General features: G+C 44.1%; 1 protein-coding gene across 7 annotated transcripts in view; it reads right to left on the bottom strand.

Moving 5' to 3' along the window:
• Positions 1–27843, bottom strand: part of prdm16 (PR domain containing 16) — a 164769-nt gene that overhangs the window by 66729 nt on the left and 70197 nt on the right. For all 7 annotated transcript variants that reach the window (XM_028993327.1, XM_028993332.1, XM_028993328.1 and 4 more), the window contains exon 3: positions 14837–14884. In XM_028993327.1, the coding sequence (XP_028849160.1) occupies positions 14837–14884 (48 nt within the window). The remainder of the gene's footprint in view (positions 1–14836; positions 14885–27843) is intronic.

Here is a 27843-nt window from a genome sequence, read left to right as displayed (position 1 = left end):
CTGTAATGTTTGTGTGTTTGCATGTGTTCGCTCAGCCCACAGCACTGGAATCAATTCTCTCGTTTGCAGACACGCGCTCGTGTGGTTGAGGGGTTAACAAAACCTTTGAAAATGAAAACATCCTCCCGACCCCCCCCTGCACCCTCCCCTCTAACCAAATGTAATGGGTGCGAGCCGACCACAAATTCAGAACAGAGCAGTACGGAGCAGAACACAGTAGAACTGTACGATAGAGCGGCGGCGGCGAGAGACAGGCGGCTCCCATCACCGGGCAGCAGAGGCAGAAGCAGAGACGGCAGGACGGGAGCGAGAACGTGAGAGGTGTGAGGGCGGCCATGGCGGGCGAAGGGGAAGCGGAGGGCAGAAATGCGAGTGCTTTGGCAGGGCAGTGGCTCGCAGCGTGGGCCAGAGGTAAAAGTGTCTGAGTGTGCAGTTCTGGGGCAGCGGGCAGGACAGATAACAGAGGCCTCCATTTAGAGGAAAAAGCTCTCGCTCCGCGCCCGTTCTCACGCCTCTCCCTCGTCTCTGCGGTCATTTCGGATATGCTCTCAGCGAAGGCCTGTACCCATCCATTCAGGCCAAAATGTTGTACCGGGGCAGGGTTCCTCTTAATAACACACTTCTCTAATGCATAAAGCAGAGTCAACAAGTCCTATTGATCAATCAGTTCATTAATAACCCATTACATATGTATTATTTTGTTATTATTGTTGTATTTTTACATTGTTCTGTACTACATTGTATTTTGCATTGTATGTATTATATTATTAGCAATGATTAATAACTAAAAATTAAGTAATGACGTCTACTGTATCAGCAGCCATTTATTTACACGTAATTTAAAATTCAGTTCACTGAGCAAGCTTCACCTTACCGAGATGCCTTAGAACTGTTACTCAATTTTACTTTAAGCTACAATTTGTTTGGATTTAGTTATATTCTATGTTCTAGCTTCAATCCATTTAAATATAGTGTTATAGGACACTCAAACTATTGAGTAAGTTATTCTGGGGTGGTAGTAGCCTCTCCCAGCAAACCTGATGACATGACGTAGGTGACACGAAAAAAGTCATAAATGTGAACCTTTTCCAACACGTGTTTCAACAGCGGACCCGAAGCTGTAGTTGGTTTAAGCAGCAGTGAAAAACACAATTTTGCCACCGAGGACCTGCACCCACACAACAACCGGGCCTGAAGTGGAGCAGACGGCTCGGGGATGGGATCGTGAAAAGTGCTTGCTGGTAGTTGAGGGCTAATTTGTAAAAGATACATTCACTGTATCGCTTTCAAGGCGCAGCGGGGGAACCCAAACATTCTGCAGTTGTCCAAACAGATTATTTGGACTCGACGGCGCAGACGCGTCTCTCTATTATTTCTGCGGCCCCCCTTCTATATGGGCGGGTTTATTTGACTTTGTGCTGATTGCTGCGTCTGCACTTCTGTAGACGTATTAATGAATTTAGAAGAGTTCCAGACAGTGGTGACTTCAGACACAACTGACTAAACACACACGCACAGACACACACACACACACACACAGAGCAAAACAAGCTGGAGCTCAAATCTCTCTTGGTTCACGTTTTCTGTATTTGTGTGTAAAAGCTTAAAAGCCCTTGGTCTCCATCTGAGGGTGGTTATTGCCAAACAAACACACACACACACACACACACACAAATTCCAAGTTGGTCATTATGTTTCAAAATTTTGGTCATTGTTGTCAACATAATCAAAACAGAACCTGTAATTGGAGATTGGTAATAAATACGTGCTAGGCTGCAAAAACTATGGAAATACACACACACACACACACACACACACACACATTTAAATACAGTTCAGCTCTCAGGTCATGCAGGATAACCCCTATATCCTGATTGGCAAAATGGAGTGCTCTCGTGCTCAGAAGAGCTCATCCAGCGAAGATGTTCTCACAACCTACAAAAACTAATCTTAATACACAAAGATTTCACTCACATGTACTGTACCGTGTTGCTGTACCGTTTATTGTCATGCAACAATAAATTTCAGGTCTGGTATATTTCATTGTACCACCCTATTATACCAAAGCTGACCTTGCACTCTGATTGGCTGAGAGACACTCTGAAGGGGTCACCATACTAATTCATTTAAATGTCTTTTTTTTTTTTGCCTTTAGTGTTTCATCGACCATTAACATTTTTTTTTTTACATTTTACAAACATTAAATGAATGTGTTATTGATTAGTAATAATACATACTGTAGTTATGCATAAGGCATCATAAGAACGTACAATTAGAGGTGACATCTGCTTAAGAGCTCAGGCTCTTCACAGATAGAGCAGAGGAGTGCTCCTCGGAAGAGGGATGGGTGTGTTTGACTAGGGTTTACTGATGGGGTCACAAGGGTGTGTTTTCTCCTGACGCCGGGGTCCTCGCGGTGGCTGCCGGGGCAGATTAATGTGGCCGGCGGCCACGGGCAGAGGGACGGCTTTTAAATAACCGCCCGATCCGACTCCGCCGTCCCACCGACACGTCCATGAATATCTCTTTCATTATCGCTATTGACCCGCACGCCATAAAACACGCGTGGGGCCAACGGACGGCAGCACTTTACCGCTCCCTGGATACCGCTTTCAATCTCTGTCTCGTTCGCTCCCTCTCTTCCTCTCGCTCTCTCTCTTCTAAATCCCTCACTTTCCTGTTCTTGGTGTGTAGGTCAGTGTGTGTCAGCATGAATGTCTGAGTAAAACTATGACTAAGTGATTATGAATAAGAGTTGTGTGAGTGTGTGTGTGTGTGTGTGTGTATCTGATCCTCAGTCATCATTCATCCTCTGCTCTGTTTCCTCCTGTGCTTCTCTCAGTACTGCCTGAACGAGGTGGAACAGATGACTAAAAATGACCCTGAATAATAACACCCACTACTCGATCGGTTCCAGGGCCCTGGCACCACCTTTGAGGCCGAAACACCCTGAAATGTGCACACACACACACACACACACACACACACACACTCAGATGAAATGAGTGATTAGAAGAGTTACACAAAATAATGTGATTTTAGAACTGCTGACCACACTTTTACTCTCTCTCTCTCACACACACACACACACGTACACACACCAGTGGCGGTAGGTGCAACGCAGCTGGCTGTGACATTGCAGATCCCCTGGCCACTCAGTGGGTGCAGAGGGTCCCGTCTGTTTGCGAGTGAGGTGACGAGGGGACACTTTGATGAATGGGCAGTTTGTGGTGCTGTCAGGACCCTGATGCCTGTGGGGAAATACCCGCGGCCACACACGCCACACACTCTGCACACTCTCCACACACACCAGCTGATTACAAAAGCTACGGCCCACAGAATGATCAATCAAGCTGATTGGCTATGGCAAATATGGTTACTGATAGCAAAGAAAGCAGATTAGTGGCCAGTGCCGGGGTCGCGCGAAGGGGAGATGAAAGAGCGGGAGTGTGCTCAGAGTGGGTTCAGGTACAAACCCACACACACACACACACACACACACACTTGGCCTCGTTAAAACCTTACAGTGTCCCTTTTTAATACACTCCACATACACACACACCATAAAGAACTACTTGGTGAACAAGTGCAGAGCACACACAAACGCAGGCCCGATGTAAATTCCTTCGGGCCAAGAAAAGCTGGGTCAATCAGAGGCTATATTTACCTTCATCCGGAGAAAAAACATTCAAATATTTGAAGCATTTAAACAATTTGACAATGACGAGTTTTGCAGGAAGTGAAGCTGCTGCCACAGCACCTGTGTTTTGATCAAGCCGCTGACGCCGGCACCGCCTTTAATCAGCTCGGATCCGGGGGACGCAGCTGCACACGCCTCACCAGGCACAACTTGTTTTGGGCGCGGGGACGTGGAGTGTGAAGAACCATCAAATCGTTCCTTAATGGCCCCCCTCCTCCTCCTCCTCCTCCACCCATTATCTTACGCCATGACCCCCGGGGAAGGAGAGTGAGACAGATGTCTTTATCCCTCAGTGCAGCTCAGTATGGGCCTGTGGGTGTGTGCTGAATTCTGTGCCTGAACTGTGAAGCTCTATTGCACTAACTGGCCACGTTATTTGCTGCACTCTGTGTGAGTAAAAATGTACAACTGGACATATTATATCATGAAATACAACACTTATCATGTCCAGCAATGCTGAAAATGAATACACTCATATTAAAATGCCATTTGCTACATTTTCTGTATATTAATTTGATTTATATTGTCTACTTTACAAGCTAATTGCCTTGTCTGCACTGTCAACTCATCTGTACTGTTACCTCAATCATTGCTACTTCATGTGCAATGTATGTAATGGTGTGTCACACTCACTGTCTAATATGTAGTGTAATTGTTTTGCTTTGTCTTGACACGTTTGCCTCACAAAAAATCTTAATATTGTATCATTAATGTAGAATTTATAAAACTTCAAAGCTAGAATATTCTAAGCTTTGATCAATGGCAAATAATGGACTTGGAATATATGTTGTGTCACCCAGGAATGAAAATGATGCAAAAAAAAAAAATCATTTTTTTATTATTATAGTCTATTTTCCGAATGATAATAATAACAACTGTTCAACCACTGAAACTGATCAACTATTTACAGCAAATGTCATGTTCTTCGCCATAAAAGGCATTGTGCCGTATGCTTGTTTGGCACAACCTGTCAGGGTTATTTTGTTACGGTGAAAAGGAAATGGCTTTTTCGAGCTAACCTAATCGCGGCTGAAGTTGAAGAGAAAGCCGTATAATTTCTGCAAACACCAGAGGTGGAATCAGAAATCCGGCTTCCCTCCGCGCTCCTTCTTCCCTTCTCCATTTTTCGCCCGCGCTGTCAATCAGGCGGCGGCTGAAAAGCGCGCGTGAGTGCTGAGCGGCCTTGTGCACTGCGGAGATTCCCTGGAGCTTTAATATATTCCCGCTAAAGATGCTGAGGCACAAAGACTCTCATTAGCAGGCGTCCCCCCGCCCCTGCGTGGGCAGGTGCTACTGTAATTAACTATTGTTTGACTATCAAAAGTCTGAACTGATTAAAAGCTACTAAATGCACAGAATCGCTTTTTTGGCCCCCGGTAATTTTCAAAGAGCACGCCATGCTGGGAGCTTTTTCACTGCGGACGCCGCTTCCGGCCACGGCTAAGAGCCTGTTGCCAGCGGTAATCAAAACTAAAAATCTACGGGGGAAGATGGAGAGAGGAGGAGGAGGAGAGGAAAAGCTCTTCTGTGCTTTTGAGCTCAAGCAGGGAACATCCATTAGAAACGTGTAACTTTATGAAACCGGGTTGGCCGGCAAGCGGTGAAAAATGCGCCTTCTTAAGGTGAGTGAATGGCATCTGGCATGATTAATGCTGTAATAATGGGCACCCCTGCCTTCAACCGATAAGTCCATTTTATTGCTAATTCATGTATGTGCCAGTTCAGAAATACTTGACACGGAGCGCCCGCTAAGAAGTCATGTTTGACAGTGTCACGACTGCCACCCCAGCTCCAGGCCCATAGGGGGCGCACATGCGCACCCCACGCGACCGGAAGGAGACGGGACCCAGGTCAAACCGGGACCCAGGTCAAACCGGGACGCAGCGGCCATCTTGGACACTGCAAACTCATTGTAGCCTCGTCTCTTTGTTGTAAGCATTTATGACTATCTTTTCCCTGCTGACCGATTGTCTCTCTGGATTATCCGTGCTTCCTTCTGTTCGCCCCGATGTTCGCCCCTCACAGCTTTTGTCTTCTCCACACCGACGTCTACTGGTGCCGACCATTTCTCGAGCCTGCCATGTTCTCCTACACCTAGTCCACGGTAACCCAAGCACCCAGCGCCGCTTCTTCGCGCACCTCTCCTACGGCCGAAAGAGCCCACGAAACCGTCTCCCTTCGCCCAGATGCCTGCACCCCCACTCTCCTACAGCTGGTGCACCCCCACAGCCCTCCACACGCCAGCACTGCTACAGTCCTGCTCGCCATGAACTCGGCTCTCACCGTCTCCGCACCTGCGCCTCTGAACCTGAACCTGGAAAGTCAGGCAAAGTAGTACCCTTAATGTTGAAAAAAAAAAAATTTTCTGCAATTGCATTTCTACCTGTGAAATAATAATAATGTGCTTATCGATGCACCATTTTAATTGTTAATATATTTGCAATACAGGAGAACAATTTATTTAAATCTCTAGATCAAGAATCACCCCTATTGCGTCTGGAGTTCAATTAATTATAGGATATGAGATGTCACATGTACATAATAATGTATGAGGAAATGAATTTGCCTTGCCTTATCTTTGGATTGTGAATTATTGCTGGATTTTCTGTCTGGTTAGCTGGCTAATGTTCTACAACGCATCCTATCAACTGCTTCGGTTTATATGATAATGATTTCTCTGGCTAATATTTCCACTTGTCATGCAGATAGATTTAACAAAACAACAGCCAGGCTCATTCAATGTACTTTGGAGTGATGAAGATCTACATTTTCAGTATAAATATTACACAATATGAACATTGTTTTCCTCTATATGTCAATTTAAGAACATTTTAGTTTTTTCCCTGTATGCCTGGTGCCTTCACCGGCTGATCCGTCTGAATGCGGCACTGGGAAAGAAAGGCGGGCCGGGAATGAAAAAATGCCACGCGCTGCCGCCGCATAATGTGCTTTTGTTGTGAAGACGAGACTTTGCTGAGGGTCTCTCCAAGCCAATCCCCTGCTTCGGCTAATCATTGTTTCTCAATCAGATAATTCCCGTGTCTAACACCTCGCTGAACACACCAGGGTTAATTAGGCCCGACGCCCCGCTCGCTCTTCCTTCTAATCTCCTAATTAGGGGTGACAGGCTTACCACTTGTTTACTCAATTAGCGTTTCCTCTTTAATTATCCTAATGACTCCTGGATAGTAGAAGAGAGTAAAGTGTCGTCTTCAGTAATATTAGCATACTAAATTAAGTTGAATCACAGCACACTGTGTGTTTCTGTGTGTGTATGTGTGTGTGTGTTTTGCATCCTCAGAGCTGCAGTGCATGTTTGCTGCTTGCCAGAAAAATGTCTTCTGATCCAGACTTCTGTCTTGATCTCATTCATAATTTTTTTTAAATGTCCCTTTGAGTAAAAATCCTTAATTTCCTAATTTGTAATACTAAGCAGTGTTTTTTGTCGTAATAAATTTGAGCATTTTACCTCATTTTGATTAAGTTTTCATCTCTCTTTCTTTTTCTTTTGGAACCCTTTTTTAAGTCAGAGAGCTTGTCCTCAGCCGCCCAAGACTTTCCCGTCTATAATTAATGATAAATCTCTAAGCTGGAAAGCGTGATTGATGGATGGAAAATGGATGTTCCAAGCACCTATTGTTTCACGTCGCCGGATTAGACGGAGTTATTTAACAGTTCATTTGATCAGGCGTGGTGGGGGTCTCTGCTGGAACCAGTGGTGCCAGGCCGCACCAGAGACCTCTCGGTGGGGTAATGCTCTGTAATGAAGATTAAAACCCTCAAAGCTGCACGGCTAAAGGCGGGGGTCACAGGGAGAGATGAAGACGGAGAGGGAGGGGGGAAATCCCTGTTTTATTAACACGTCTGAATCGACAGCCGCTTTTCAAATACTTAGAAAGGCCTGAGTTCAGAATTCTTGTTCCCCCCCAACACACACAAACACACACACACACACACACACACACACACACACACACACACACACACACACACACAACATGCTGCTTTCTCTTTCATATGTTTATGTTAAAATGTGATGACCAAACGTTTTCATACATGCCAGTGGCTTTGTGGTCTAAATATTAGGATGTTTTAGAGATTAAATAAAGCAATACACAAACTTCAGTGTCTTATTGCTCTTGTTAAACAATGCACTAATATTAATTAGAATTGGACAGAAGTGATATTGTCCAACCTGGACAATATCTGAGTGAGGGATGACTTTCTTTTTTATGTTTTGTGCTATTAGAATGATGAACTACCTTCATATTGTGGTTAAATTGATTCTTGTTAAGAATCAGTGTCCAGACATGACCTCTCTAGTGCAAACCTCTGGCTAATCATCATGTGACCATGGCCTGACGTAGGTCACATGATTTGACTGGGTTGCGATGGCTATGGGGACAGCCAATTTTAAACAATGAGGCACAACTGGCCTTCCACTTGCGCTTCGGTTACCAAAAGCACAACTTTTGTTCAGGCGTCATGTCATCTGTGAGCCTGTCCAAGTGAACTGGGACAGGCCTTGGCAAAAATACTTACGTTTTTGTGGGATTGACAACAAATACAAGAACATTTCACTAATATTTGACATAATGGAGTTTTTCCACGTACATAATGCCACAGCACAGCTTTTACAAACCAGGTTATGTTAAATGAGTGCAGTGCAGTATGGGTTCCCTGAGCACAGTGTAGTGCAGTATGGGTTCCCTGAGCACAGTGTAGTGCAGTATGTCTCAATACAGCGAGTGACGCCATGAGGCCGACCCCAAACATGGAGCTAGCACATTTTTTTGAGACCATCTTCAGTCATCAGTTCTCCACAGCTGAGAGACCCCCTTAAAAATCTCCACCTATGCCCATAATGGCTACTACCCAACCCCTCCCATTAGTCCCTCCCAACCGCAACCCCACCCCCAACAAAAATGTTTCAACGCCGTTTTTTCAAATGTTTTGTCTGCCTAAAATATTCCGTTTTTTTTTTAGATGGGGGATGTCAAGGAGGTGGAAGACTGTGGGGTTTTCTTTCACATGACCTTCGACTGGCTGGGCAGCCCCTCCAGACAAGGTTCGTCTCACTGGCAGACAGGAGCCGGCTGGCACTGAGCCTCTCCTGGGCATTCTGGCATCCCACTCCTACAGGAGGGTCCTCTTAGTCTTCCTTTACTTCCCTCCTCATCCTTTTCTCTGTCTCCCCCTTTTGCTTTCTCTTATATGGACCTATGGACTGTGGCGGGGGGCTGTATGAAAACAAGCCATTTATCCAGAGAGAGTGAGGCTGCTTTTCGCTGCATACTGTCTTTCGTTTTTCTTCTTTTTTTTTTTTTCTTGGCTTGGCGCTTAGAAGTCCAAGTCTCTCAGCATCCAGCTGCCAATACGAAAGACTCCCCCTGGTGCTGCCTAACTACAAATACACAGTGCTGCTTACACCTCAAAACGAGGGGGAGAGATGAAGGTCAGAGTGGGGTTTAAAGCGAGAAAAACTCCTGTGTGCCTGCGCTAGTAAGAGGATTTGAATAAGCATCTTGTGCCCCATTTTTGTATTGCTATAAGAGAAATAAAGGTTGGGGCATGTTAGTTTTATAAGCTACGCTTAAAATGGGAGGAGTCCAAAACAATGATTTCCTCATTCTCCCAATAAAATGTGACATAGTAATGCAAGCAACGTTGCCAGATTTGTGATTGTTTCGACCCCAAAAAGCACCAAAGCACAAAGCACAGTCTTACCCCCCTTCTGTTCCCCTTCATTTAATTTGCTTGTATTACAACTTGTTCGCAGTTCTGTGAGCGGATTTCACAAATGTGATCTCCATTATAGTGAAGGATTCTTTAAATTGGTGAACTAGTGAATCTGTGAACATTTTTGACATTCTTTATCATCCCCAAAGCCTCAAAGTTCCATCTAACAGAATGTCATATCCCTTACTGTATGTATTCTATAAGTATGTGAATTAATTTGCATTGAGGGCGTGTGTGTGCACGCATGCATGCATTTAAATTACAGTTTCGCAAAGGCTGACGGAAGCAGCTCCACCCAGAGGTGCCATGGCAACGCTGACATACCCACACGCCCAAGTAGCGGTGGGCAAAGCCGCCGGCCCCATCATTCAATCTGCTGAATTAATGCCCTCCCACTCTCCCTGCAATGGGCCGGCGGGACAAAGGCCCGGGGGGGTTGTTGTCAAAGAAGACGCTCTCCCATGACAGAGTGGACCACTGTCTGTCCCTTTTGTGCATGCCGCAGGAATGAAAGAGGTGCAGAATTGTCCATTCAGGGGAAGATTATGGAAAAAAAGAAAGTAGTGAAGAAAAGTGGACGAGAGGGGGGGAAAAAATGAGTGAGGGACGGGGCGGAGGGCTGACGCAGTAAAGTAAGTTATACGGCACTCTTTCTTTCAACAGCCTCCCATTTCCCCTTTAGCCCCCTCGCTCCATCCTTTCACCCACTCTCTCCATCTTCCTTTCTTTCTTCTCTCTCATTCCCTCTCCCACTTGAATTCCAGTCCTGCCAAAACGCTCACAGCGCTGCAGTGAACACAGCAAAGAGTCCATGTTCACACAAACCCACACACACACACACACTTTCTGAAGAAGCCGCAGAATTAATTTTGAATCACACACATACACAATCCACCTATACAAATAGACACCACAAACGTATGTTTATATATAATATATTATATATATTGAGGCTATGTAACATACAAATATATATAAAATATAAAATATACTCAGCCCAGATACATAGATATTGGGCACACACATAATTCTGCACTGTGAGACCGCGTTGCAGCATCAAATCCTGCGATGCTCCATACAGCGCGAAATAAAGACAGCATTCTGTCCCCGGCCGGACAGTTCCCACAGGGTGCTCAGAAAGGGACACTTGTTCCACCCTCCGCTGTCCCCGGTGCCTGGGACACATCGCGTAGATCAGCCCTCTCTTTTCCAAAGCCACATGTGACCGGCCGGTGCCCAGCGTGACTCTCAAAACCCTACACGCCTTTCCCAGACCGGGACAGTCGGAGGTCATTTGCATCATGTGTTTGCGTAAGCATGTGCTCGGTGTCCGAACACGTCTGGTGATTGTCATCCTCGATTATGGAAAGGACTCAAAGGCCACTTTCATGTGGCAGTCCTAGAGCAGCCTTGGTGCATATTTAATATAAAGAAAGAAAGAAGAAAAAAACTTCAGCAGGCTAAAAAAAACAACATATCTGTCACAGGGGATGAGGGAGAGATGATATTATCATTAAGTCATCCCAGAGTCGACAAAAAATAGCCACAAATATTATTTTTACACACCCCTCCCCTCCTGCTGACAGAGAAACCTAAATACCCAAAGACTCTTGGCTGTTTTTTTGGCTGTCTGTGAAACAGGGCTCTGCGGTAAAATTGGACAAGCACGTCTCTGAAGTTCCAGGCAATGGTGGCTTATTCTATCGGAGGTGAACGGCCCCCCCCAAGAAACATCTTCAGCAAGAGCACTCCCCAAGACAGCCTTTTGCAGATGGATATTTTCACCAACGGGCATTAGATATAATTTTTACCATCCATTTGTCACAGTTTGCATATTTATAGCACAGAAAGTGTCCTTACTGACATGCAGTTTGCATTTCATTTTTATTAAACATTTACAAATGCATTTTTAGGCAATTTTTCCAAATGTAACACATTGTATTTGGTTTGTTTGTTTAAAAAAAAAAAATCCAGACTTCACCCAGACGAGAGCAGCAAATGCATGAAGTAAGTATATGAACCGAGAGGGAGAGAAAGTGTTTTGCGGGGGGTTGCAAAAGAGGTGCCTTTCCCAGCACTACCTCAAGACCCTCTGCAGACACGGGGTCGTTGGGGCTAACGGGGGTCTCGCATTCTTCCAGGCCCCGCTAAAGCCCTGGGGCCGTGTGGCCTGGCGTATAATTGCCCCGCTACAGATAGTTAACAGCCCCTGCCTGTTTACTCTGCTCTGATTTCCAGCTCCGCAGGGTCATCATTCATCACCCCCCAAGCCCCAGGGGAGAGGACCAGGAGGCCCTTCTCATATCCCAACATCTCCCCTGCCCCTCCCGCCATAACCAGGGGGCATTTCTGATGGCCCACATTATGGAAAGCCAATGCTGCGCGGGCCAGCCCAGGGTGGCAGCGATTATAATATCCAGATAATCATTTCAAACAAATTATCATAATTATCAATCAATCATCGCATTTAACCAACATGCCCTGCAGGACTGTATCGCTTTTGTGACCTGTAATGCTTTCTGTCCCATAATAACCTTCATAAATTTAGAGCCATTTAACAACAAATTTAAAGACCAAATTCCCTGTGCTGAAAGGACTAACATCAGAGACCCGTTCTCCCCTTCCCAGACCTCTGCTCCAGCATCGGTAACAGGCATCTGACACCTTCGCTTTCAGCCGGCTTTCCGGTTCCCAAACAGGGGGAAAGGGGTGGGTTTCTAAAGGTTTCAATGCCTTTCTGTACATTTTTCTCTTTTTTTTCCCACTCCCAACAAAGAGTCTTATAGATACACTGACCCAACACACCGAAGATTAAAGTCACCTCACACCATGCATTCAAATATTAATGCACAAAAGCGCGTATTTATTTATCATTACTGGGGTGCGTGTGAATTTTAAGCAGGTGTATAAGAGGCCGCAGTGACCCTTACGACGCACACAAAAGCAGAGGAAAGGAGCTCATCAGAAAGCTCATTAATCTCTTTCACATTAAAGCATTGCAGCCTTGGCCGCCGCCTCCACCCAGGGCCCGAAACTAACAGGGAGACGTATTAATTTTACTTAATCCAGCAGGGACAGTTGACAATGGCGGGCCTTGCCCAGGGACCGCTGTCACAGGTCAGTTGAAATGCAATTACAGGCCATCGATTTCCTGTAATGAACTGATGTCAGGGTGTACTATCGGCCTGCACATCGCCGTATTCCTTTTCACGAGCCTCCCGGAGATACAGACAGGGACACACGAGGCGTCTTGTGCTGGGATTACCCCCGCGCACCCCGTCTTTCAGACTTTCGAGTGTGTTTATTAGTTCTGGGTCTGTCTGGGAGATAAATCAGGGAGATTTAAAAAAAAAAAAAGATTTAAAAAATAGGATAAATCAGGGAGATAGTGTTGTTCGTGTAGAAAAAGACAGACAGATAACAGATCCTATCTTCAGATCTTTGTTGTGTGCGCATTTGTTGTTGCCAAAGGGATAATGCAATGCTGCTGTGAATGTTAGAGTGAATAAAGGACAGTTTTGTCCCATATTCACCACAAAGTGGCCACAAATGTGCCCATCTCCTCCTCACAGCGAGCTTCTGTCCAGCAGGATTTAGGTAAGCGGGCGTCTGAGCCGCGCTAAGGCGCCCAGCTCCATCGCGCTGGCGGCTCAGCTTGCTGAAGGAAGGTCACAAGGAGCGAGGGATAGATAATGTTATAGATTATCTCTCGCAGATGTTTTCCTTTCAGTAGCCCCAAGGCTTCTGCCTTTGAGCTAACAGCTGGCAGAACGGAGTGAGATGTAGCCAGACCGGCCCCCAAGAGGATCATTGGACAGTGATGGAGTACAGAGCACCAAGAGCTGGAGGACAAGAACGCGCCGAAAGGAGCTCACAGGACATTTCGAGAATTTTTGTAACTTGTAGTATGACTACTAATAAACACTGATTTGTGGCAACATAGAGGACCTGTGTAATTAGGACATGAGATCTGTCCAAAACAAAAAACTAATTTTACTTCAACCTACTCTGTTTGAATATTGTAATTATTTGGGCAAAATACTAAAACGTTGTTTTTGTGAACACATTGAAAGGATGTAGACCCTTTAATACAAAATATACCTTATGAGTCGCTAGGAGGATAAAAGATGTAATTATATTTCCTTTTAAAAAGTGAGGTCTGTCTGTGTAAAGTGCGTACTGGAAATGAGGAGGTGATGACTACCTGTGTGGTCTTCTACCTGGGCAGCAGAGGTGGAAAACCAAAGCCACATCACACAGCCAGAGCTGGGAATCGCTGTGAATCAGTGAGCTAATTTACATGAGTGGGCAGCGTGGTTGGTGTATTTGTAATGCTTTTAATGAGCTCAAAATTGAGAATAAGGATGAGGCAGACGTCTGGTGCCCAGTAACTCCAACCGCTCGTGGTCACTCATGGGCCAGGGAGCTGCTGCCCATTAATTCGTATCAACTCCCGCCAAACCAGACCACAGGCCGACCTACGATGCAAATCAGACTCACTGCTCTTTGCCGGGAGGTTGCACAGTGCAGTCGAAATCCCACAGCTGCCTGCACCAGTAACACCCTGACATTTATAGTACTGAAACGGGCTGAGAAGGGCCCTACAGAGAACAGGGTCCTAACACCCATCACTACACTGACAACTCAGTTCTGCTGTTTGTCATCGCCCACATCTACCCCCTCCCACTCTGGGACAGTAATTTGGTACTTTAGGTCTTATTTAAGTGTTCTCTTAATAATAATAATAGTTTAAGTGGGTTCGTGACTTTTATTTATTTTGAGGATTTAAATCTCTATCAACCATATGTCCAAGAGGACATATTAAGTCCAATTTGCTTTTGCCTACCTATTTAAAAACGAAACCACAAAATGGTCAATAAAACAGTATGACTGTATTATTATGCTACAAGGACATCCATCCATCAGCCATTAGTTTAGAACAGTGGCCTGCGGACCGTCATTGATCCTGGAAACAGGTGTCTTTCACCTGCTATTGTTCTGTCACACGCCATTAACTTCACACTTGACCTTCTTCCCTCTCTGGCCCGACCTCCTAACACCGGCCATAAAAAATGCCCACTCCTCAATATATTTATCACCCCATAAACCTGCACCGGAACAGACCTATGCAGTAATCCGCCGAGGGATTCCCTTCAATCGAAGAATAGTGGCTTCATGTTCTACAATATTTTGGATTATGTGGTGTTTATGCTAGTCAGGGTGAACTTTTTGAAATGAAACAATTTAGAATTCAGTTGTAAATCAATCTTTGTTCAACTATAGAAAATTAATAGAAATGTGTGGTAATTTGTGAGTGTATGCGCAAAATGAGCATGTACTGACAAGCTTCTATGTCTCTAACAGGGGGCACATGAGACTGAACAAAGGCTCCATTACCTTTTTGATGCAATTGTCTTGGGATGAGACCTCATGGTCATTCAGCATCTGCAGAAGGGACAAAAGAAAAAAACATAGCATTAACATAAGCACTAAGAAGCATATAAGTAGTCAATTGCCCAGGTCCCCCAGGTGAAAGGGGTCCAGGAAAATGTCTCTCACTATGTACCCTACAAACATTAATCTGCATAATAACTATGCATTGTGTATCTGAAGGAACACAAACACCATCGGAGCTCATGTCTTCATTTGCACAATCAAAGGGCATCTACTGCTTCTAACTAATCTGAGTCTCCCAAATAGCAAACCCTATAGTTGGGCCTTTTTCGGTTTGATGTAGAGCCCACTAAACCTTAAAACAGCCATGGGCATGTCTGCTAAAGTCACTAGTTCAGTCATCTGAATCTGTATGTTTGTCTTGAGATGCTGCGCAACACCTGAGTGTGTGACAGGAGCAGGATTAAATCATCCACAATGAGGGAGTAGGGTGTGAGAGAGCTGTCAATTAATCTTCAAAAAATGGACTCCTCCCTTGTTAAACTTTGTTTATAAAAGCATCATTAAAGTTCTGTTTGAAAGAAATGGGTGGGTGGAGTCTCCTATTCGTGATACAGGTAATTAGCAAACACTGCTTTCTTATTTATATCTCATTATTTCTGTAAATCCTGAAGACATAAATGTTGTGATATTACCAAACAGGCCCCATACTCTACATTGAGAAAATCCTAAATGTTATACTGAGGTCATGCCGTACTGATCAATATCTACAGTATAGAAATACCCTTTCATCACACACATCCTCCAACCGTTGTGAAAGCCAGCCCCAGTCCCGTTGTGAGTACATCCCGCCCCGCAGGAACATAAACACGACTCCCCACCACTGTTCATCATGACAGGAGACCATCTTTTGACCCCTCAGCGGTCAGGTTGCCTTCAAGTCGCCTCTTTGTGCGTGCAAATGAATGCCTCATAGATCTAACGTTAATTCGCAGCTCGCCAGGGCAGGAAATTTTGCCTCAGACGCACACGTCCTCGCTCTCCGAGGAGACGGGGAATTAGGCCTTCGGCAATATTTATCCAGCACTAGGTCTGAAGAATGTGTGCCCTGTCCGTGGTGATGGCTCTCCGAAGGGTCTCTATGAAGGTGAGAAGGGGGGGCCGGGGGTCTGCTGGTGATAATAGGAGCCATGTTGGTGGCTGACAGAAGCCCATTCAGGTGCTCATTTTCTAGGAAAAGGACGGGATGTGCTGGGTTTATCTGCCCAACCAGAGGAGGAACTTGCTGTTTCTCTACTCTGCTTAATGTGTGTGTATGTGTGTGTGTGTGTGGGTACACTGAGCTGTAGTTGATGCCGGCACACATTGAATTTGACAAGTGGACTTTTTATTCGCCTTTCAAAGCTTCTTTCAGCATGATCGTGGAGGAAATGTCTCTTTTTTAATGAGGCGAGTTGGCATCTTCAGAGCAGCCTGGGGGTCATCTAGAGAACATCGTCCTCCTTATTTCTCAGATTTTCATAGAAAAGGCCAGGAATCTGCTGAAAAGGGTGTTTTATAATGATCAAAATATTTATATCATGAACACTTGAGACAACGATCACATTTATTTTGTACTTTTAGTCCAACAATCTTGCACCCACAGGTTCCTAAACCTAAACATAACCGTAAATCCAATAATAATATTAATCGTACACTTGGTAGTTTATCTTGAATCTGCAGGCATAAAAGTGTTGGTATGTATTTTTACATTGATCATCAGCAGTGACAGCTAATCACAAGACAATAGACAAGTCAAGAAATACTTTTTTCATTGTTGATTTAGTTGGCCAGTGACAGCACACTGGAGGTGATAAATGAAATGGCCAGCGTCACGGCGAAAATCATGTTTTCACATTTGTTTTAGTCACTCTCTCTGTCACATTGTGGCATGTTAGGAATACATATCAGCTCATTTCTATGGAAACAATAAGTCCCAGTCTGAGTTTGAATGACAAGTATGAATAATTCCCGAAACCTGCGGTTGGCCGTGTTTTGCTGTCGGCATGTCCAAGTGGGCCGAATGGAAGCGATTACATCATGAAATGCTTAAACAACCACTAAATGGCTTTGGTATAAAACTGCACAAACCCAAAACACTTCTGAATGATCATGGAGAAGAAGAAGTCTCTCTCTCGCACGCACACACACACACACACACACACACACAATGCATACTTTTTAGTGAGTACTACAATAACGCTGCCAGACCCAAAATCTTCAAAGGAAATGCCAGGCTATCTGTCCCTGAGATACCCTTCCTGCCACCTTTTCATCCTTATAGGCTTTGTGTTTGCATTTGGGTTTCAGAGGGTCTTTGCATGTCAGCTTTTGCACATCTGTGAGTTTGTGTGCGACCGAGTGTTTGTGAATGTCTGTGTTTGCATGGTGAAGGTGCCGATAAGAACAGAGGAAAGCATGGGCAGAAAAAAAACAGCACTTGCATTCCAGCGCGTCCTGTTAACATTGTCCGCTGACAATAGCTGTTAGCGTGTGATGTGCGGATGATGGGGCAAATGAGCTCAGTGCTGCTAATGGACCGGCCCTTGCCCCCGCCACCCGGCAGCTGCAATAGTTTATAAGGACGCGTCCTCCTCACACAGCAAAACCGCTACCAGATTCACTTGGGTAATGCATGGCTCCGCCCATCCGCCATACACAAATACGCATGTAAGCGTCGTTCATACTTCTCCGTCCTTTTTCACACTTTCACCCTGTTCCCTGTTTATTTGGAGTTTGCTGGGGATGTTTAATTGATGGGATTTAACTGTGCAATGTGGAAGAAAACACAGTGGTCTTAGCAAAGGCTGAGTGATTTAGTGCATCTATGGTCACAGTCAGGAACATTTCGTTGTCTGTCATCTCAAAGGCTCCGTGTGGTCATCTGTACCTCTTTCCCCCCGCAGCTGTGCAAATGCTCCACTAAAGGCCAAGCAAACAAAAAACATATAAATTAGCAGCCAAATATGCTGGTATGATTTATTGCATGTCAGAATGTTTTCAAAAAGTCACTTTTCCCAAAAACAAAGCCCTGGAAGCTTAGCGCAGTGGACAGTCCCGTATCCAACCTCTAAAAGGCATAATTGATGCTCTCTGGCCTTGCTTACACAAGCTTGTCAGTGCCTCGCGTGTAAATTGACAACGCCGCACCACCGTGGCAATTAGGCCGTCATGGCGGGGGAACGTGAGAAAACAGAGGGGGTGTTATGGCGTCGAACCGGCGTCTGATTAAAGCGCGGCCACCTGCAGGATGATTCAGCCCCGCTGCCTTGCCACAATTAGGCCTCGTGTTTGTGCTGTCGAGTCCGTCGGTCTGCGTGTGGAAGTGAGAGACTCTCGCCATTACCGCTAATGCATCGCTTTATTTGCTGCTCCCCATCAGGACAATTTCTCCCGAGCTTCCCCACTATTCATATTGACACATGGCGACGGCCGGGGGACAAAAGAAAACAAGTCGAGTCCAAACACACAGCGCACACACCAGTCAGATCTTTTTTTTCCCCCATTTCACACACCCACACGTGTAAAAGTAAAAACGTGGCAGTTTTTATTTCAGTGACAGTCAGACCTTGGTCAGCGCGGCCCATCGTAATTGCAATTAGAAAGCAGTGTAATCGTGGCCTGGGGGAGTAAAACGAAGACACGCTACAAGGGGGGCACCTGGCTCAGGACGCCTTATGGCCTTGCAGTGGGAAGGGTTGGGGGCCGTTGCCAAAAACAATTCGGCTTGAGTTTGGAAAAATACAGGGCTGTTTAACAGCTCTGCCAGTGGATGCTTGTCGATGTCGAAAAAAAAAAAAAAAAGCCGCAAGTTTCCAAAAAAGAAAATAGCAGGAAAAAAACACAAGGCCATTTAAAATGACTGAGTGACATCCCATTGGCTCAGGGAACCACACCAAGAAAGCCACAAATTGAAAGTTTTGCTTTGCAGTTATTGAAAAAAATATTTTTTGTTGTTTGCCTGTACAGCATTAAAATATGTAATAGGCCATCCCATCACTGATCAGTGGCATCATATTTCGATTTTTATTTGTGTAGAAAAGAAACCATAAATCTCCAAACTGTGAAATTAATTAATTGTCAAAATGAATTTCTACTTTTGAAATGTTTTTTTCACATAGTTTAATGTAATTTTAGTACTGATTTTTATAATTTACATTATTGACACTGTTTGACTTTGTAACATATCAGATGTGTTTAGTTCTTATATTTAATCGTGACTGGCAGTAATGTCACAAATTCATGAATCAGTACATTAGTGGAAAAAATTATGAAAGCAAAGTGATTGTCGTTTTGAAACACTGCAGCACAGCACACGGTGACACAACAAAATGTGTCCTCTGCTTTTAACCATCACCCTTAGTGAGCAGTGTGCAGCCATGACATGCGCCCGGGAAGCAGTGTGTGGGGACGGTACAAGCGGGAAGTACGGCAGCCAGTCCGAATCAAAATCTAAAATGTACATAACGATGACTTGAATAAGCTGCAGAGCTGGATCTGGGAACTTCTTTCATTCTTTCTTTCAGGCCAAGACAAACATCTCAAGTACTGATAGCAAATGCTCCATGGCCATTGATAATGGCTAATTAAACACAATCCCTGCCCTGGCTTAGCATTGTTTGATTGCGTTTTTATGCCCTTATCAAGGCCTTCGACCTGGCTGTCCCACGGGTGCGAGAAAGCAGAGAGCGGATGGCTGAGGAATGCACAGATCCCATTGTTCCAGCACAAAGGCCAGCGAGGAGACGGCCGCCCCGTGTCCATTTGCTCAGTGCTTATCGTGCGGCTAAAGCTAACACTTACTCAACTCTCGGGATGGGGCGTGTATGCTCACGGAACTGAAACTTCCAAGAGATAGGTGCTTCGGGCAGAACAGCGCAAAGTCAGATTTGGAAAGCAAACACGGCAGGCCCATTGTGGGGCAGAGACACAATTGCTTCTCAATCAAACGAGGCCCATATTTATTCTAGCGCCGCTGCCAGAACGCTAAAAGCACATCCACGCAAGGGGAGATCATTCCTGGGATTATATTCTGTTTGCAAAACTTACTCAAAAGCAGGGTGTGGAAAAATTGAGTTTCCGTTCAGATCGAATCAAAATGAAACACATTTGTTTTTGGTGAGTGACCTGGGATACATTCTAATGCTCCATAAATAAGACGAAGCGTCGTCCCCTACAGTGGTACCAGGGGCACCGACATCCTCAACGCCTGTAAAAAATACGAGGACCGAGCTGTTGCACACTCAGCAAGTGCACTGTTCACGGGCTACTTTACTTTATGAAGCCTGGACAGACAGGAAAAAAGAAAGAGAGAGAGAGAGATGGAGTGAGAAATCGACGTGTCTCCTTTGGTCCAGTTAATAAAAAACGTTTGTCACAAATTAATTAAAAGGGTCATATTTTTATTAGAGCCCCAGACGTCCGTCACCTCACCGTGGCCTTGTCCTTTTAAAGCTGTGACTCTGAACTTCATATTGACAGAGCAATACAGGTAAATTAGCCAGCGGACAGACTTTATTGATAAGTCATTTGGGAGGATGATCAGTAATAATCATAAGTGAATAAAGTAGCCGCGATAGATCTTCCCACAAGCTGCTGTTCTGACAACCTGTCCAGCAACGGTCACATAAATTATGTGCCCCATGCAGAAGGTGGACGATTAGGTATGCAATATTCAACCAGGCTTTTAGCATATTAAAAGTCATTTCTCATCGCTTATGACGGTCCCCCTGATCTTATTGTGCCAGTCGTTATGAATGGATTTACAGAAATATTTACATTTCGGCCCCTTGCCGGTAACCAGACCTATAAATAAGTTTTTAGAATCAGGAAGAAAATCCATACATGTGAACCGTTTTAGCCGGTGGAGAATGAAAAGGATCAGATACATGAAATGTGTCTTAGCAATGACAAAAATGGATATTCACTTTGCCCAGTGACAAGCACGTTTCCTCTTGGATTGTGGACCAAATAACAAAAAAAAAATCCAATTTTATGAGTGCTTTCATAGGAACGCTCTCCGCTGTATTGAGAGATGCATGATTGACTGTTTGCAAACCGATACTGCAACATCAATACCTCTGGATCCTTTTGCCCTTTTCTGCACGCAGCTTTGTTTGTGGCAGTAAGTGCTGCGCTGCTGACTAAAGAGGATCAATATGAGCCTTTAATTCAAACCAGGATTTTTTTTGACTGTATGCAAATTGATATGGGTACACAGACTCCCACACACAGGAGAGTTGGAGAGAATTTATAAAAAAAATACAGATCATCACAAGACTAAAACCAACAACAAGTGAATATGTGGATAACAGGAATTATCACTTTTACAGTGGTACCTGTCAAGGGGTTAGGGGATTTATAATGGGGGATGTGAGTGAGCTATCAGTTCTTGGTGTGATGTGCTGGAAGCGGGGTGTGGGGACTAAAGTTTATCCTGTTTGGTCTGTTTGCACAGAAGAGCTACTGTAACAATAATTGTAGAGAAACATAATAATTAATGGTCATCACAGAAAGATTAAATGATAGTCAGAACACTTGTGATATATATGGCTGTATAGATGCATTCCAGTCAGCATGCCAGTAATTGGAGGGTCAATATAAAATGAATTTAAAAGTCTGCCGTTGAATTTGAATTCACTGAATGAATTTTGTCAAACTGTACTGCCACTGGGAGCACAGGATGAGATCTGGCCTGTTTTGAGGTGCTGCCCAAGAGGATAGGCAGGGCTTTTTTGGAAGAGGGCTAGGCCGCTGGGGCCCTTTGGCATGAGGATTGTGGCTTTCCATATATCCTCAGAGAGTGAAGAGGGTTCTAGCCCAAACATTTAAAAAAGAGACGTCTCTTGTGAGTTGGTCTAAGTGCGTATTTCTGTGGGTCGGGAGAACAAACGATGGCTTTCTTCACCCAGGGTTTATGCAGGGGTCAGTCTCAGCTGGATCCCTTGAGTCGAGAAAAGATGCAAAATGACTAGCTGATGAGATTTTTTAGCCAGATAAATAAATACCTTGACCATGTATTTCCTGCCAGTGTGAGGGGAGTCTGATTTGACAGAGAGTTGGGGAGCTGGAGGAAGAGAAGGAAGCAGGGGAGGCCAGCACAGTCAACGTCGGCCCTTTATTTCAGAGGAACATGAGACACAATCAGCGCATTGCTCTGAGGGGTCATTTGCGATTTCATTAAGGATTGCTACTCAGCCAGTTGTACCTCAAGACACCATTGAGTTGCCTCATAGTGCACAATGTATTCCTTGTTTTCTACATCAGAATTTTTTCCCTAAATAAATTTTAAATATATTCTATTTTGATTCCTTTATAGAGCTCTTAATGTAGATGTGTGACAGACAAACCAAATTTTCTTATATACACTCAATGCTCTTGTTTAAAAGTTAAAGTAAAAAGTTTTTGTTCGATTGTGTCATACAAATATTCTGAGAGTCAAAAACAAGGAACAACCCTTGGTCCTTGGTCATTTTCTTATACGTGCCTCCACATTGTAGGTAGCCTCAGCCTCAACTATATGGACATGAGCTCCTACATGAGGCTAAACAACTGGGCAAAAAAATCTCTCCTTCCCAAACTCCCACCCCCACCCAGACAGAGGTGTCTGTCAGGTCCATATCCTCCCATTCACGCAGTTATTTAGTTAAAGATGATAGAGAGGCTCTGGGCCTGTCAGGCAAGTGACAGAGGGAGAGAAATGAGTCCCTCTGTGCAGGTCAACAATGTCTGCTCCCCACAGGGATGCACTAAACACTCAATGGCCAGAAGTATTTTTTTAGCAAATCTGGTTCAATTATAGAAAAAAAGGGTGATTAATAAACACTAACTGGCTCATTAATAGAGGCATCGACATAATGTGCTCAGATGGCTGGTCGTTGGGAATCTCAACTGGTCATGTCAATATCCTGCAATTCACAAGCTTGTTCGGTTGTTTGTTTTACTTCAAATTTTCTGAAAGCATCACTGATTATACTAAAAATGTAATCTTGCAAGAATCAGAAAAGTATGCTGGACATTTGGCTGTAGGCTGATGAAAGCTGTATTTGTTCAATGTTTCTTTTTCTACAGGCTTGTCAGTCAGAATAAAGTTTTTTTTTACTTTCAAACCACAGGGCCTGACAACTTCATCATATAACCAGTATAACTGCATATAATTACATATTATGAATGGACTTAATTTGTTCATTCAACATCGCATTACCTTTAAATTTATGCAGCACAGCAAACCTGGTGGCACGGTGCAGTCCCGACATTATTAAACATGTCACGTTGTCGAGCAAAATGTGCTTCATTCATTGAAAGTGAGAACAATGGACAAGACTGTAAAGTGGCTGCTATGGGTGCTGTGACCTGTGTAACATGTGGCTTTTATTTTATTTCAGTTACTGTGCAACTTCACATCATGGTTTGATGATAATTGAAGGGGTATCAGAAACAACTGTCCACACAGTAATAGTGTAATTATCTTAGTAATTCTATGGAACGTGCAGTTATATATATAATTACACAGATAAAAACACACAATGCTTCTGTATGGAGCAAATGGGCTGTAGCTGCCAGTTTGTTTACTTCTCTGGCTTCAGACAAGTCCGATCATTATTTTTGCTTTTTTTAGGGAAAATGTCCGCCAAGGCCAAAAGATACCAGGTGATGATGGAGACACGATGGTTTCCCCCTTCTGCAGTGAAGTTCAAAGTTCAGTCCGATTACAGCACACAATCCTTACCAAAGATTTAGAGAAATCCCTGTGCAGTTACACATGACTAAAATATTTTTACTACTAATAATTGTCTGGTCATTAGTGTCTAATTCATTTGAAACTCATTTTATAATATATACCAGTAGTCCTATTTAAAGTTTCAGGGGGAAAAATATTACAATAAAGTTAAATTGGTTCAACTGCAAATAATAAATCAAGAATGTCAGTACAAAATGTAAAAGTCATCAGAACACAATATGTTTGGCATTACATTAACACTGATTTTGAAAAGAATTAATGACGTCAGGTGATAATGAAAGACGGTGTACTACAAGGATCAAGCTTTGGACCTCTGCCCTTTTTGTATACATGCTTCTACTGTAGTTTCTTAGTTAGTTTGAAGTCAGTTTCCAAAAATATGAATACGTGGGAAACACTTGACAGAGAAATCAGCCCCTCAACACAGATATGCAGTGCATGATGTCATCTGGGAAATCATTGAATGAGTAACTTGGGATTGGGAGTGGGTCTGAATGTAGGACATACATTCTTTCCTTTGCACTATGCACCTATTTGTCTTAAAAACGTATCAGGAGTTAAACTCACATAGCCGGGTATCTTATTTAATCTTATTCATATGCTCTTTTCCAATGTCTCCTCCCCTCCCTCTTAAGATAGCATTATTTATCAGTCCATCACCGCTGTAATAAATGTCAGCTGCCTGTGATTGATGCTACACAGGAAATTGATTATCCTGTCCCTGACCGTCGCAATCCTCTGATTCCCTGTTGTCTGTATACTTAAAACGTCAGATAATCTGCCTGACCAACCTACCTTGGGATATGGCAATAACCATTCAGACATCCACAGATGTTCTTCTCTTTGATTCACTTGTTTGGATCGATATTGGAATATGAGGTCACGAAACCTGCATGTCAGACACAACAAACTCTACACCGGCCACTGTAGAGCTATAACATCACAGAATCCCTCAAAGCACAAACCCAATGTGTTGCGGGTGCACAGTATGTGGCACACTGGCCACCTGCTAAACTGTGGTCTTCATCCCATACACACGAAAACAAGCACATCAGGGTGCAGGTGCTATCAGGAAGCTGAAGACAGAATGTGACCTTCGACTCATCACAAATGACTTTATTAGCAGCAGATAACGCTTTACTGCCCTGTCAGCTCCAGGAGTCTACTATCTCCTGTGGAATGATTGATGCACACCGCTTATCTGCACTTATCGGCACCAACTCTCAGGCCCGTTTGAAAACGCACTTTGAGAGGCCTGGTAGCCCAGTTCCTCACCTGCTTAGCGCTATCACCAGAGTTATTGTTGTTGATTGAATTAGCTAGGGCGTGCTGTTCTGCTGCTTTAAAAGACAGTGGGCGATAACATCACAGCACCATTTCGCCTCGGCCTGAACTCGGGTTTTTATAAGGGACTCATCAACACTTCGGCTGATAGATTGTGGTCAACGGCCACACCTCTCCTGTGAACAGTGAATGACAGGAGAGGGTCGGCTGAGAGACACTGAGCCATCGCGGCAACCTCCCGCCCGACCACTGGAGCCTCACTGGACGACACGGAGAGAGAGAAAAACTCCTCCATTCTGCACCCAAGAAAACACAGAGACGCCTTTATCCCTGCCATGACCATAACTTAAATAATGATGACACACTCTACTGGCCCACATTAATCTTTCAGTGTGTGATTTCTGGAATAACAAGAGTCCCCCCCCCCTTGAAAGGGCAGTCTGGGAGCAAGAAGGGCTTTTCTATGGCAGACAGGGTATTTTTTGGAAGCCTATTTTTTCCCCTTGTTAATATTGGAAGGCGGACGGGTATGTTCCAGAGCAACATTGTGGACAAATGGGGGAGGAGGGGTGTTAATGAGCGGCACAGGACAACGTCAGATGAGACATGGAAACCACAGGGTAACCTCGGCAACATGGGGTAACAGAGCGGACAGAACCCAGCATTATGCATGGGCAGATAACAGGAGGCTGCGGCACTGCCAGGGCGCTGGGTGGGGTATCTCAGCCCCGATAATGGCAACAGGCTGTGTGTGTTTGTATGGGTGGGTTTCTACACAGAACCACTAATGTTGTTTGGGTTTGAGGCTAGACAGGAATCTGCATTTATCAGAGCCTAGAGAGCTATCACAGTAGCCAATCCCTAGCGTCCTGCACAGTCAAACAGGCCTTCAGACCTCTTCTCTTCTCTCCTCTCTTCTTCTCTTCTCTTTTCTTTCTAGAGCCAAAAACAACTCCATTTCCTGAGAACTATCATCATCATTTCTCTTTCAGTACATCTCTGTGCTATATTCCTCTGAGAATTCGTATATACATTTCACTGCAAGCTCTGTGTGTTGCTTTCCTCCTGTATTTCAACACTTCTGTGTGTATTGTGTGTGTATCAGCACCAGGTCCTTGATTCTCTCTGTGGTGTGTTGAAGGACAGATAGGCCAGTAACTTTGCCCCCTTGACCTGAGCTACGATGAACAACAATGGATTCCATGTGCACCCCTTCACCCATCCTCTTTCCTCACCCACATCCTCACCTCATCTTCATCTCTTCTTCCAGGCCAGGCTCAGCATACAGTACATTCACAGAGCTGGCCAAGTGTAACAAGCTCCTATAATCTTCGTGGCTCTCCAGCCCAGAGCCCAGATCCTCCGTAAGGCAGCCGCACAGACAATATGCATCTTGTGTGAGTTATTCAGCTCCGCGGACAGCCAGCCTGCTTCTGGGCCCAAAGCCCTGACCTGGTTTAAAGTCTTGGGGGGGCTGATCTGTATGCTTTGCCTCTGTTGCAGTTTGTGTGTGTGTGTGTGTTTGCGTGCGTGTGTGAATTGGTCCCTTTCATGCCACTGACACTCAGCAGATTGAGACGTCAAGCCTGTCTCTCTTCAGCGAATTAGCAATTCTTCTGGGCCTAATTGGAAATGAAAATGTTTTGCGGTGCAGCCGAAGCCAAGCTCGAATGGGGCTTTGGCTGTTGGGGGGAATTTAATGGAAGCTACAACTTGTTTTCATAATTTTTTTTTCTATGAACTTGAGTTTAGTGTACATGTTCAAGTTGGTGTTCTATGTTAAAGGTTCCTTTTCAATATTTGTATTAATGCAGAATAATTATATTATCATTATATTATAATATTAATATATCTTGTCAAAAGTGAGTAGTGTGAGTACACCTAATTGATGCTTTTGACCATTTTTAAATTAAATTTAAAATTTAGTTCACTGTATTGTTCTGCAAATTCATGATAAAAATAAGGTCATTTTTTGGCTCTCTGCAAAGTTGGCAAAATGTCACTTATCTTATGTTCTCTAACCCTATGTGAAAGTATGATATTTTGTTTTCATATTAAACACAACTGTTTCATTTTAAGGTTTCTGTTACAGTTCTGTTTTATTTTATTAAATCAAACTGTTACACCCCTTGCATTTATAAGTAAACACTCTAAACACTCTATGGCTGTATTTACTTCATTAGCACACCATCATGCATATCTTCATATGTGTGTAATGCTGCTGGTCCCGTATTGCATGAGTCAAAATGTTTCAGGCCGTTTCAAAACAGACACAAGAACACCAGAAAACGAAACTGTTCACATTGTTCAAGCTGATGGAAACTTTGTGAAAGGAACAGTGTAGATTCCACAGCATATAAAGAGCTAACTGCATTAATTACACCGGCTGCATTTACATAATGCAGGCTAAAATATTAAACAAAAGAAAAGGGCTCTGACACTAATTGACTAATTCATCATGCGCCCAGGCACTGAATTCACTTCATTAAGGCCCACTTGATCACAGTTCTGCAAATGAAAACATTTGCATAACGCCAATTTTAACATAATCACACAAATGGGAAACATTTTGGGCCAAGGAAATCAAGCCTTTGGAGAAAACCAGGAGCACGCGACCACAAGCAAAGTGCACACTGTAAAAAAAAAAAGAAAAAAACAGAAAGAAAGAAAGGAATTTTCAACTTTTTTAACCCCTGTTTACTCTCTTTGTCACTCTTCTACTTTCTTCATCTCCTCTGTCTTGTTCTCTCTCTCTCTTTCTCTCTTTTTCATTTAGCCATCTTGCAAGAAAGCCTTCTTTATGCATTTGATATTTAAATGAAGCGGCGTGTTGGTGGAAAGCGCGGAGCGTGACTTTCTCAGCTGGCGTTGGTTGGCCGCTGAAAGGCGAACGGGAACGAGGCCTGGTCAGGCCCCGGACAATTTGCCAAAGAGGGTCGGGTGCATC

The sequence above is a fragment of the Denticeps clupeoides genome, chromosome 10, assembly GCF_900700375.1.
Source record: "Denticeps clupeoides chromosome 10, fDenClu1.1, whole genome shotgun sequence".
Taxonomy (NCBI): Eukaryota; Metazoa; Chordata; class Actinopteri; order Clupeiformes; family Denticipitidae; genus Denticeps; species Denticeps clupeoides.
Note: the sequence above shows the minus strand (reverse complement) of the source record. Positions and strands in the feature narration are given on the sequence as shown.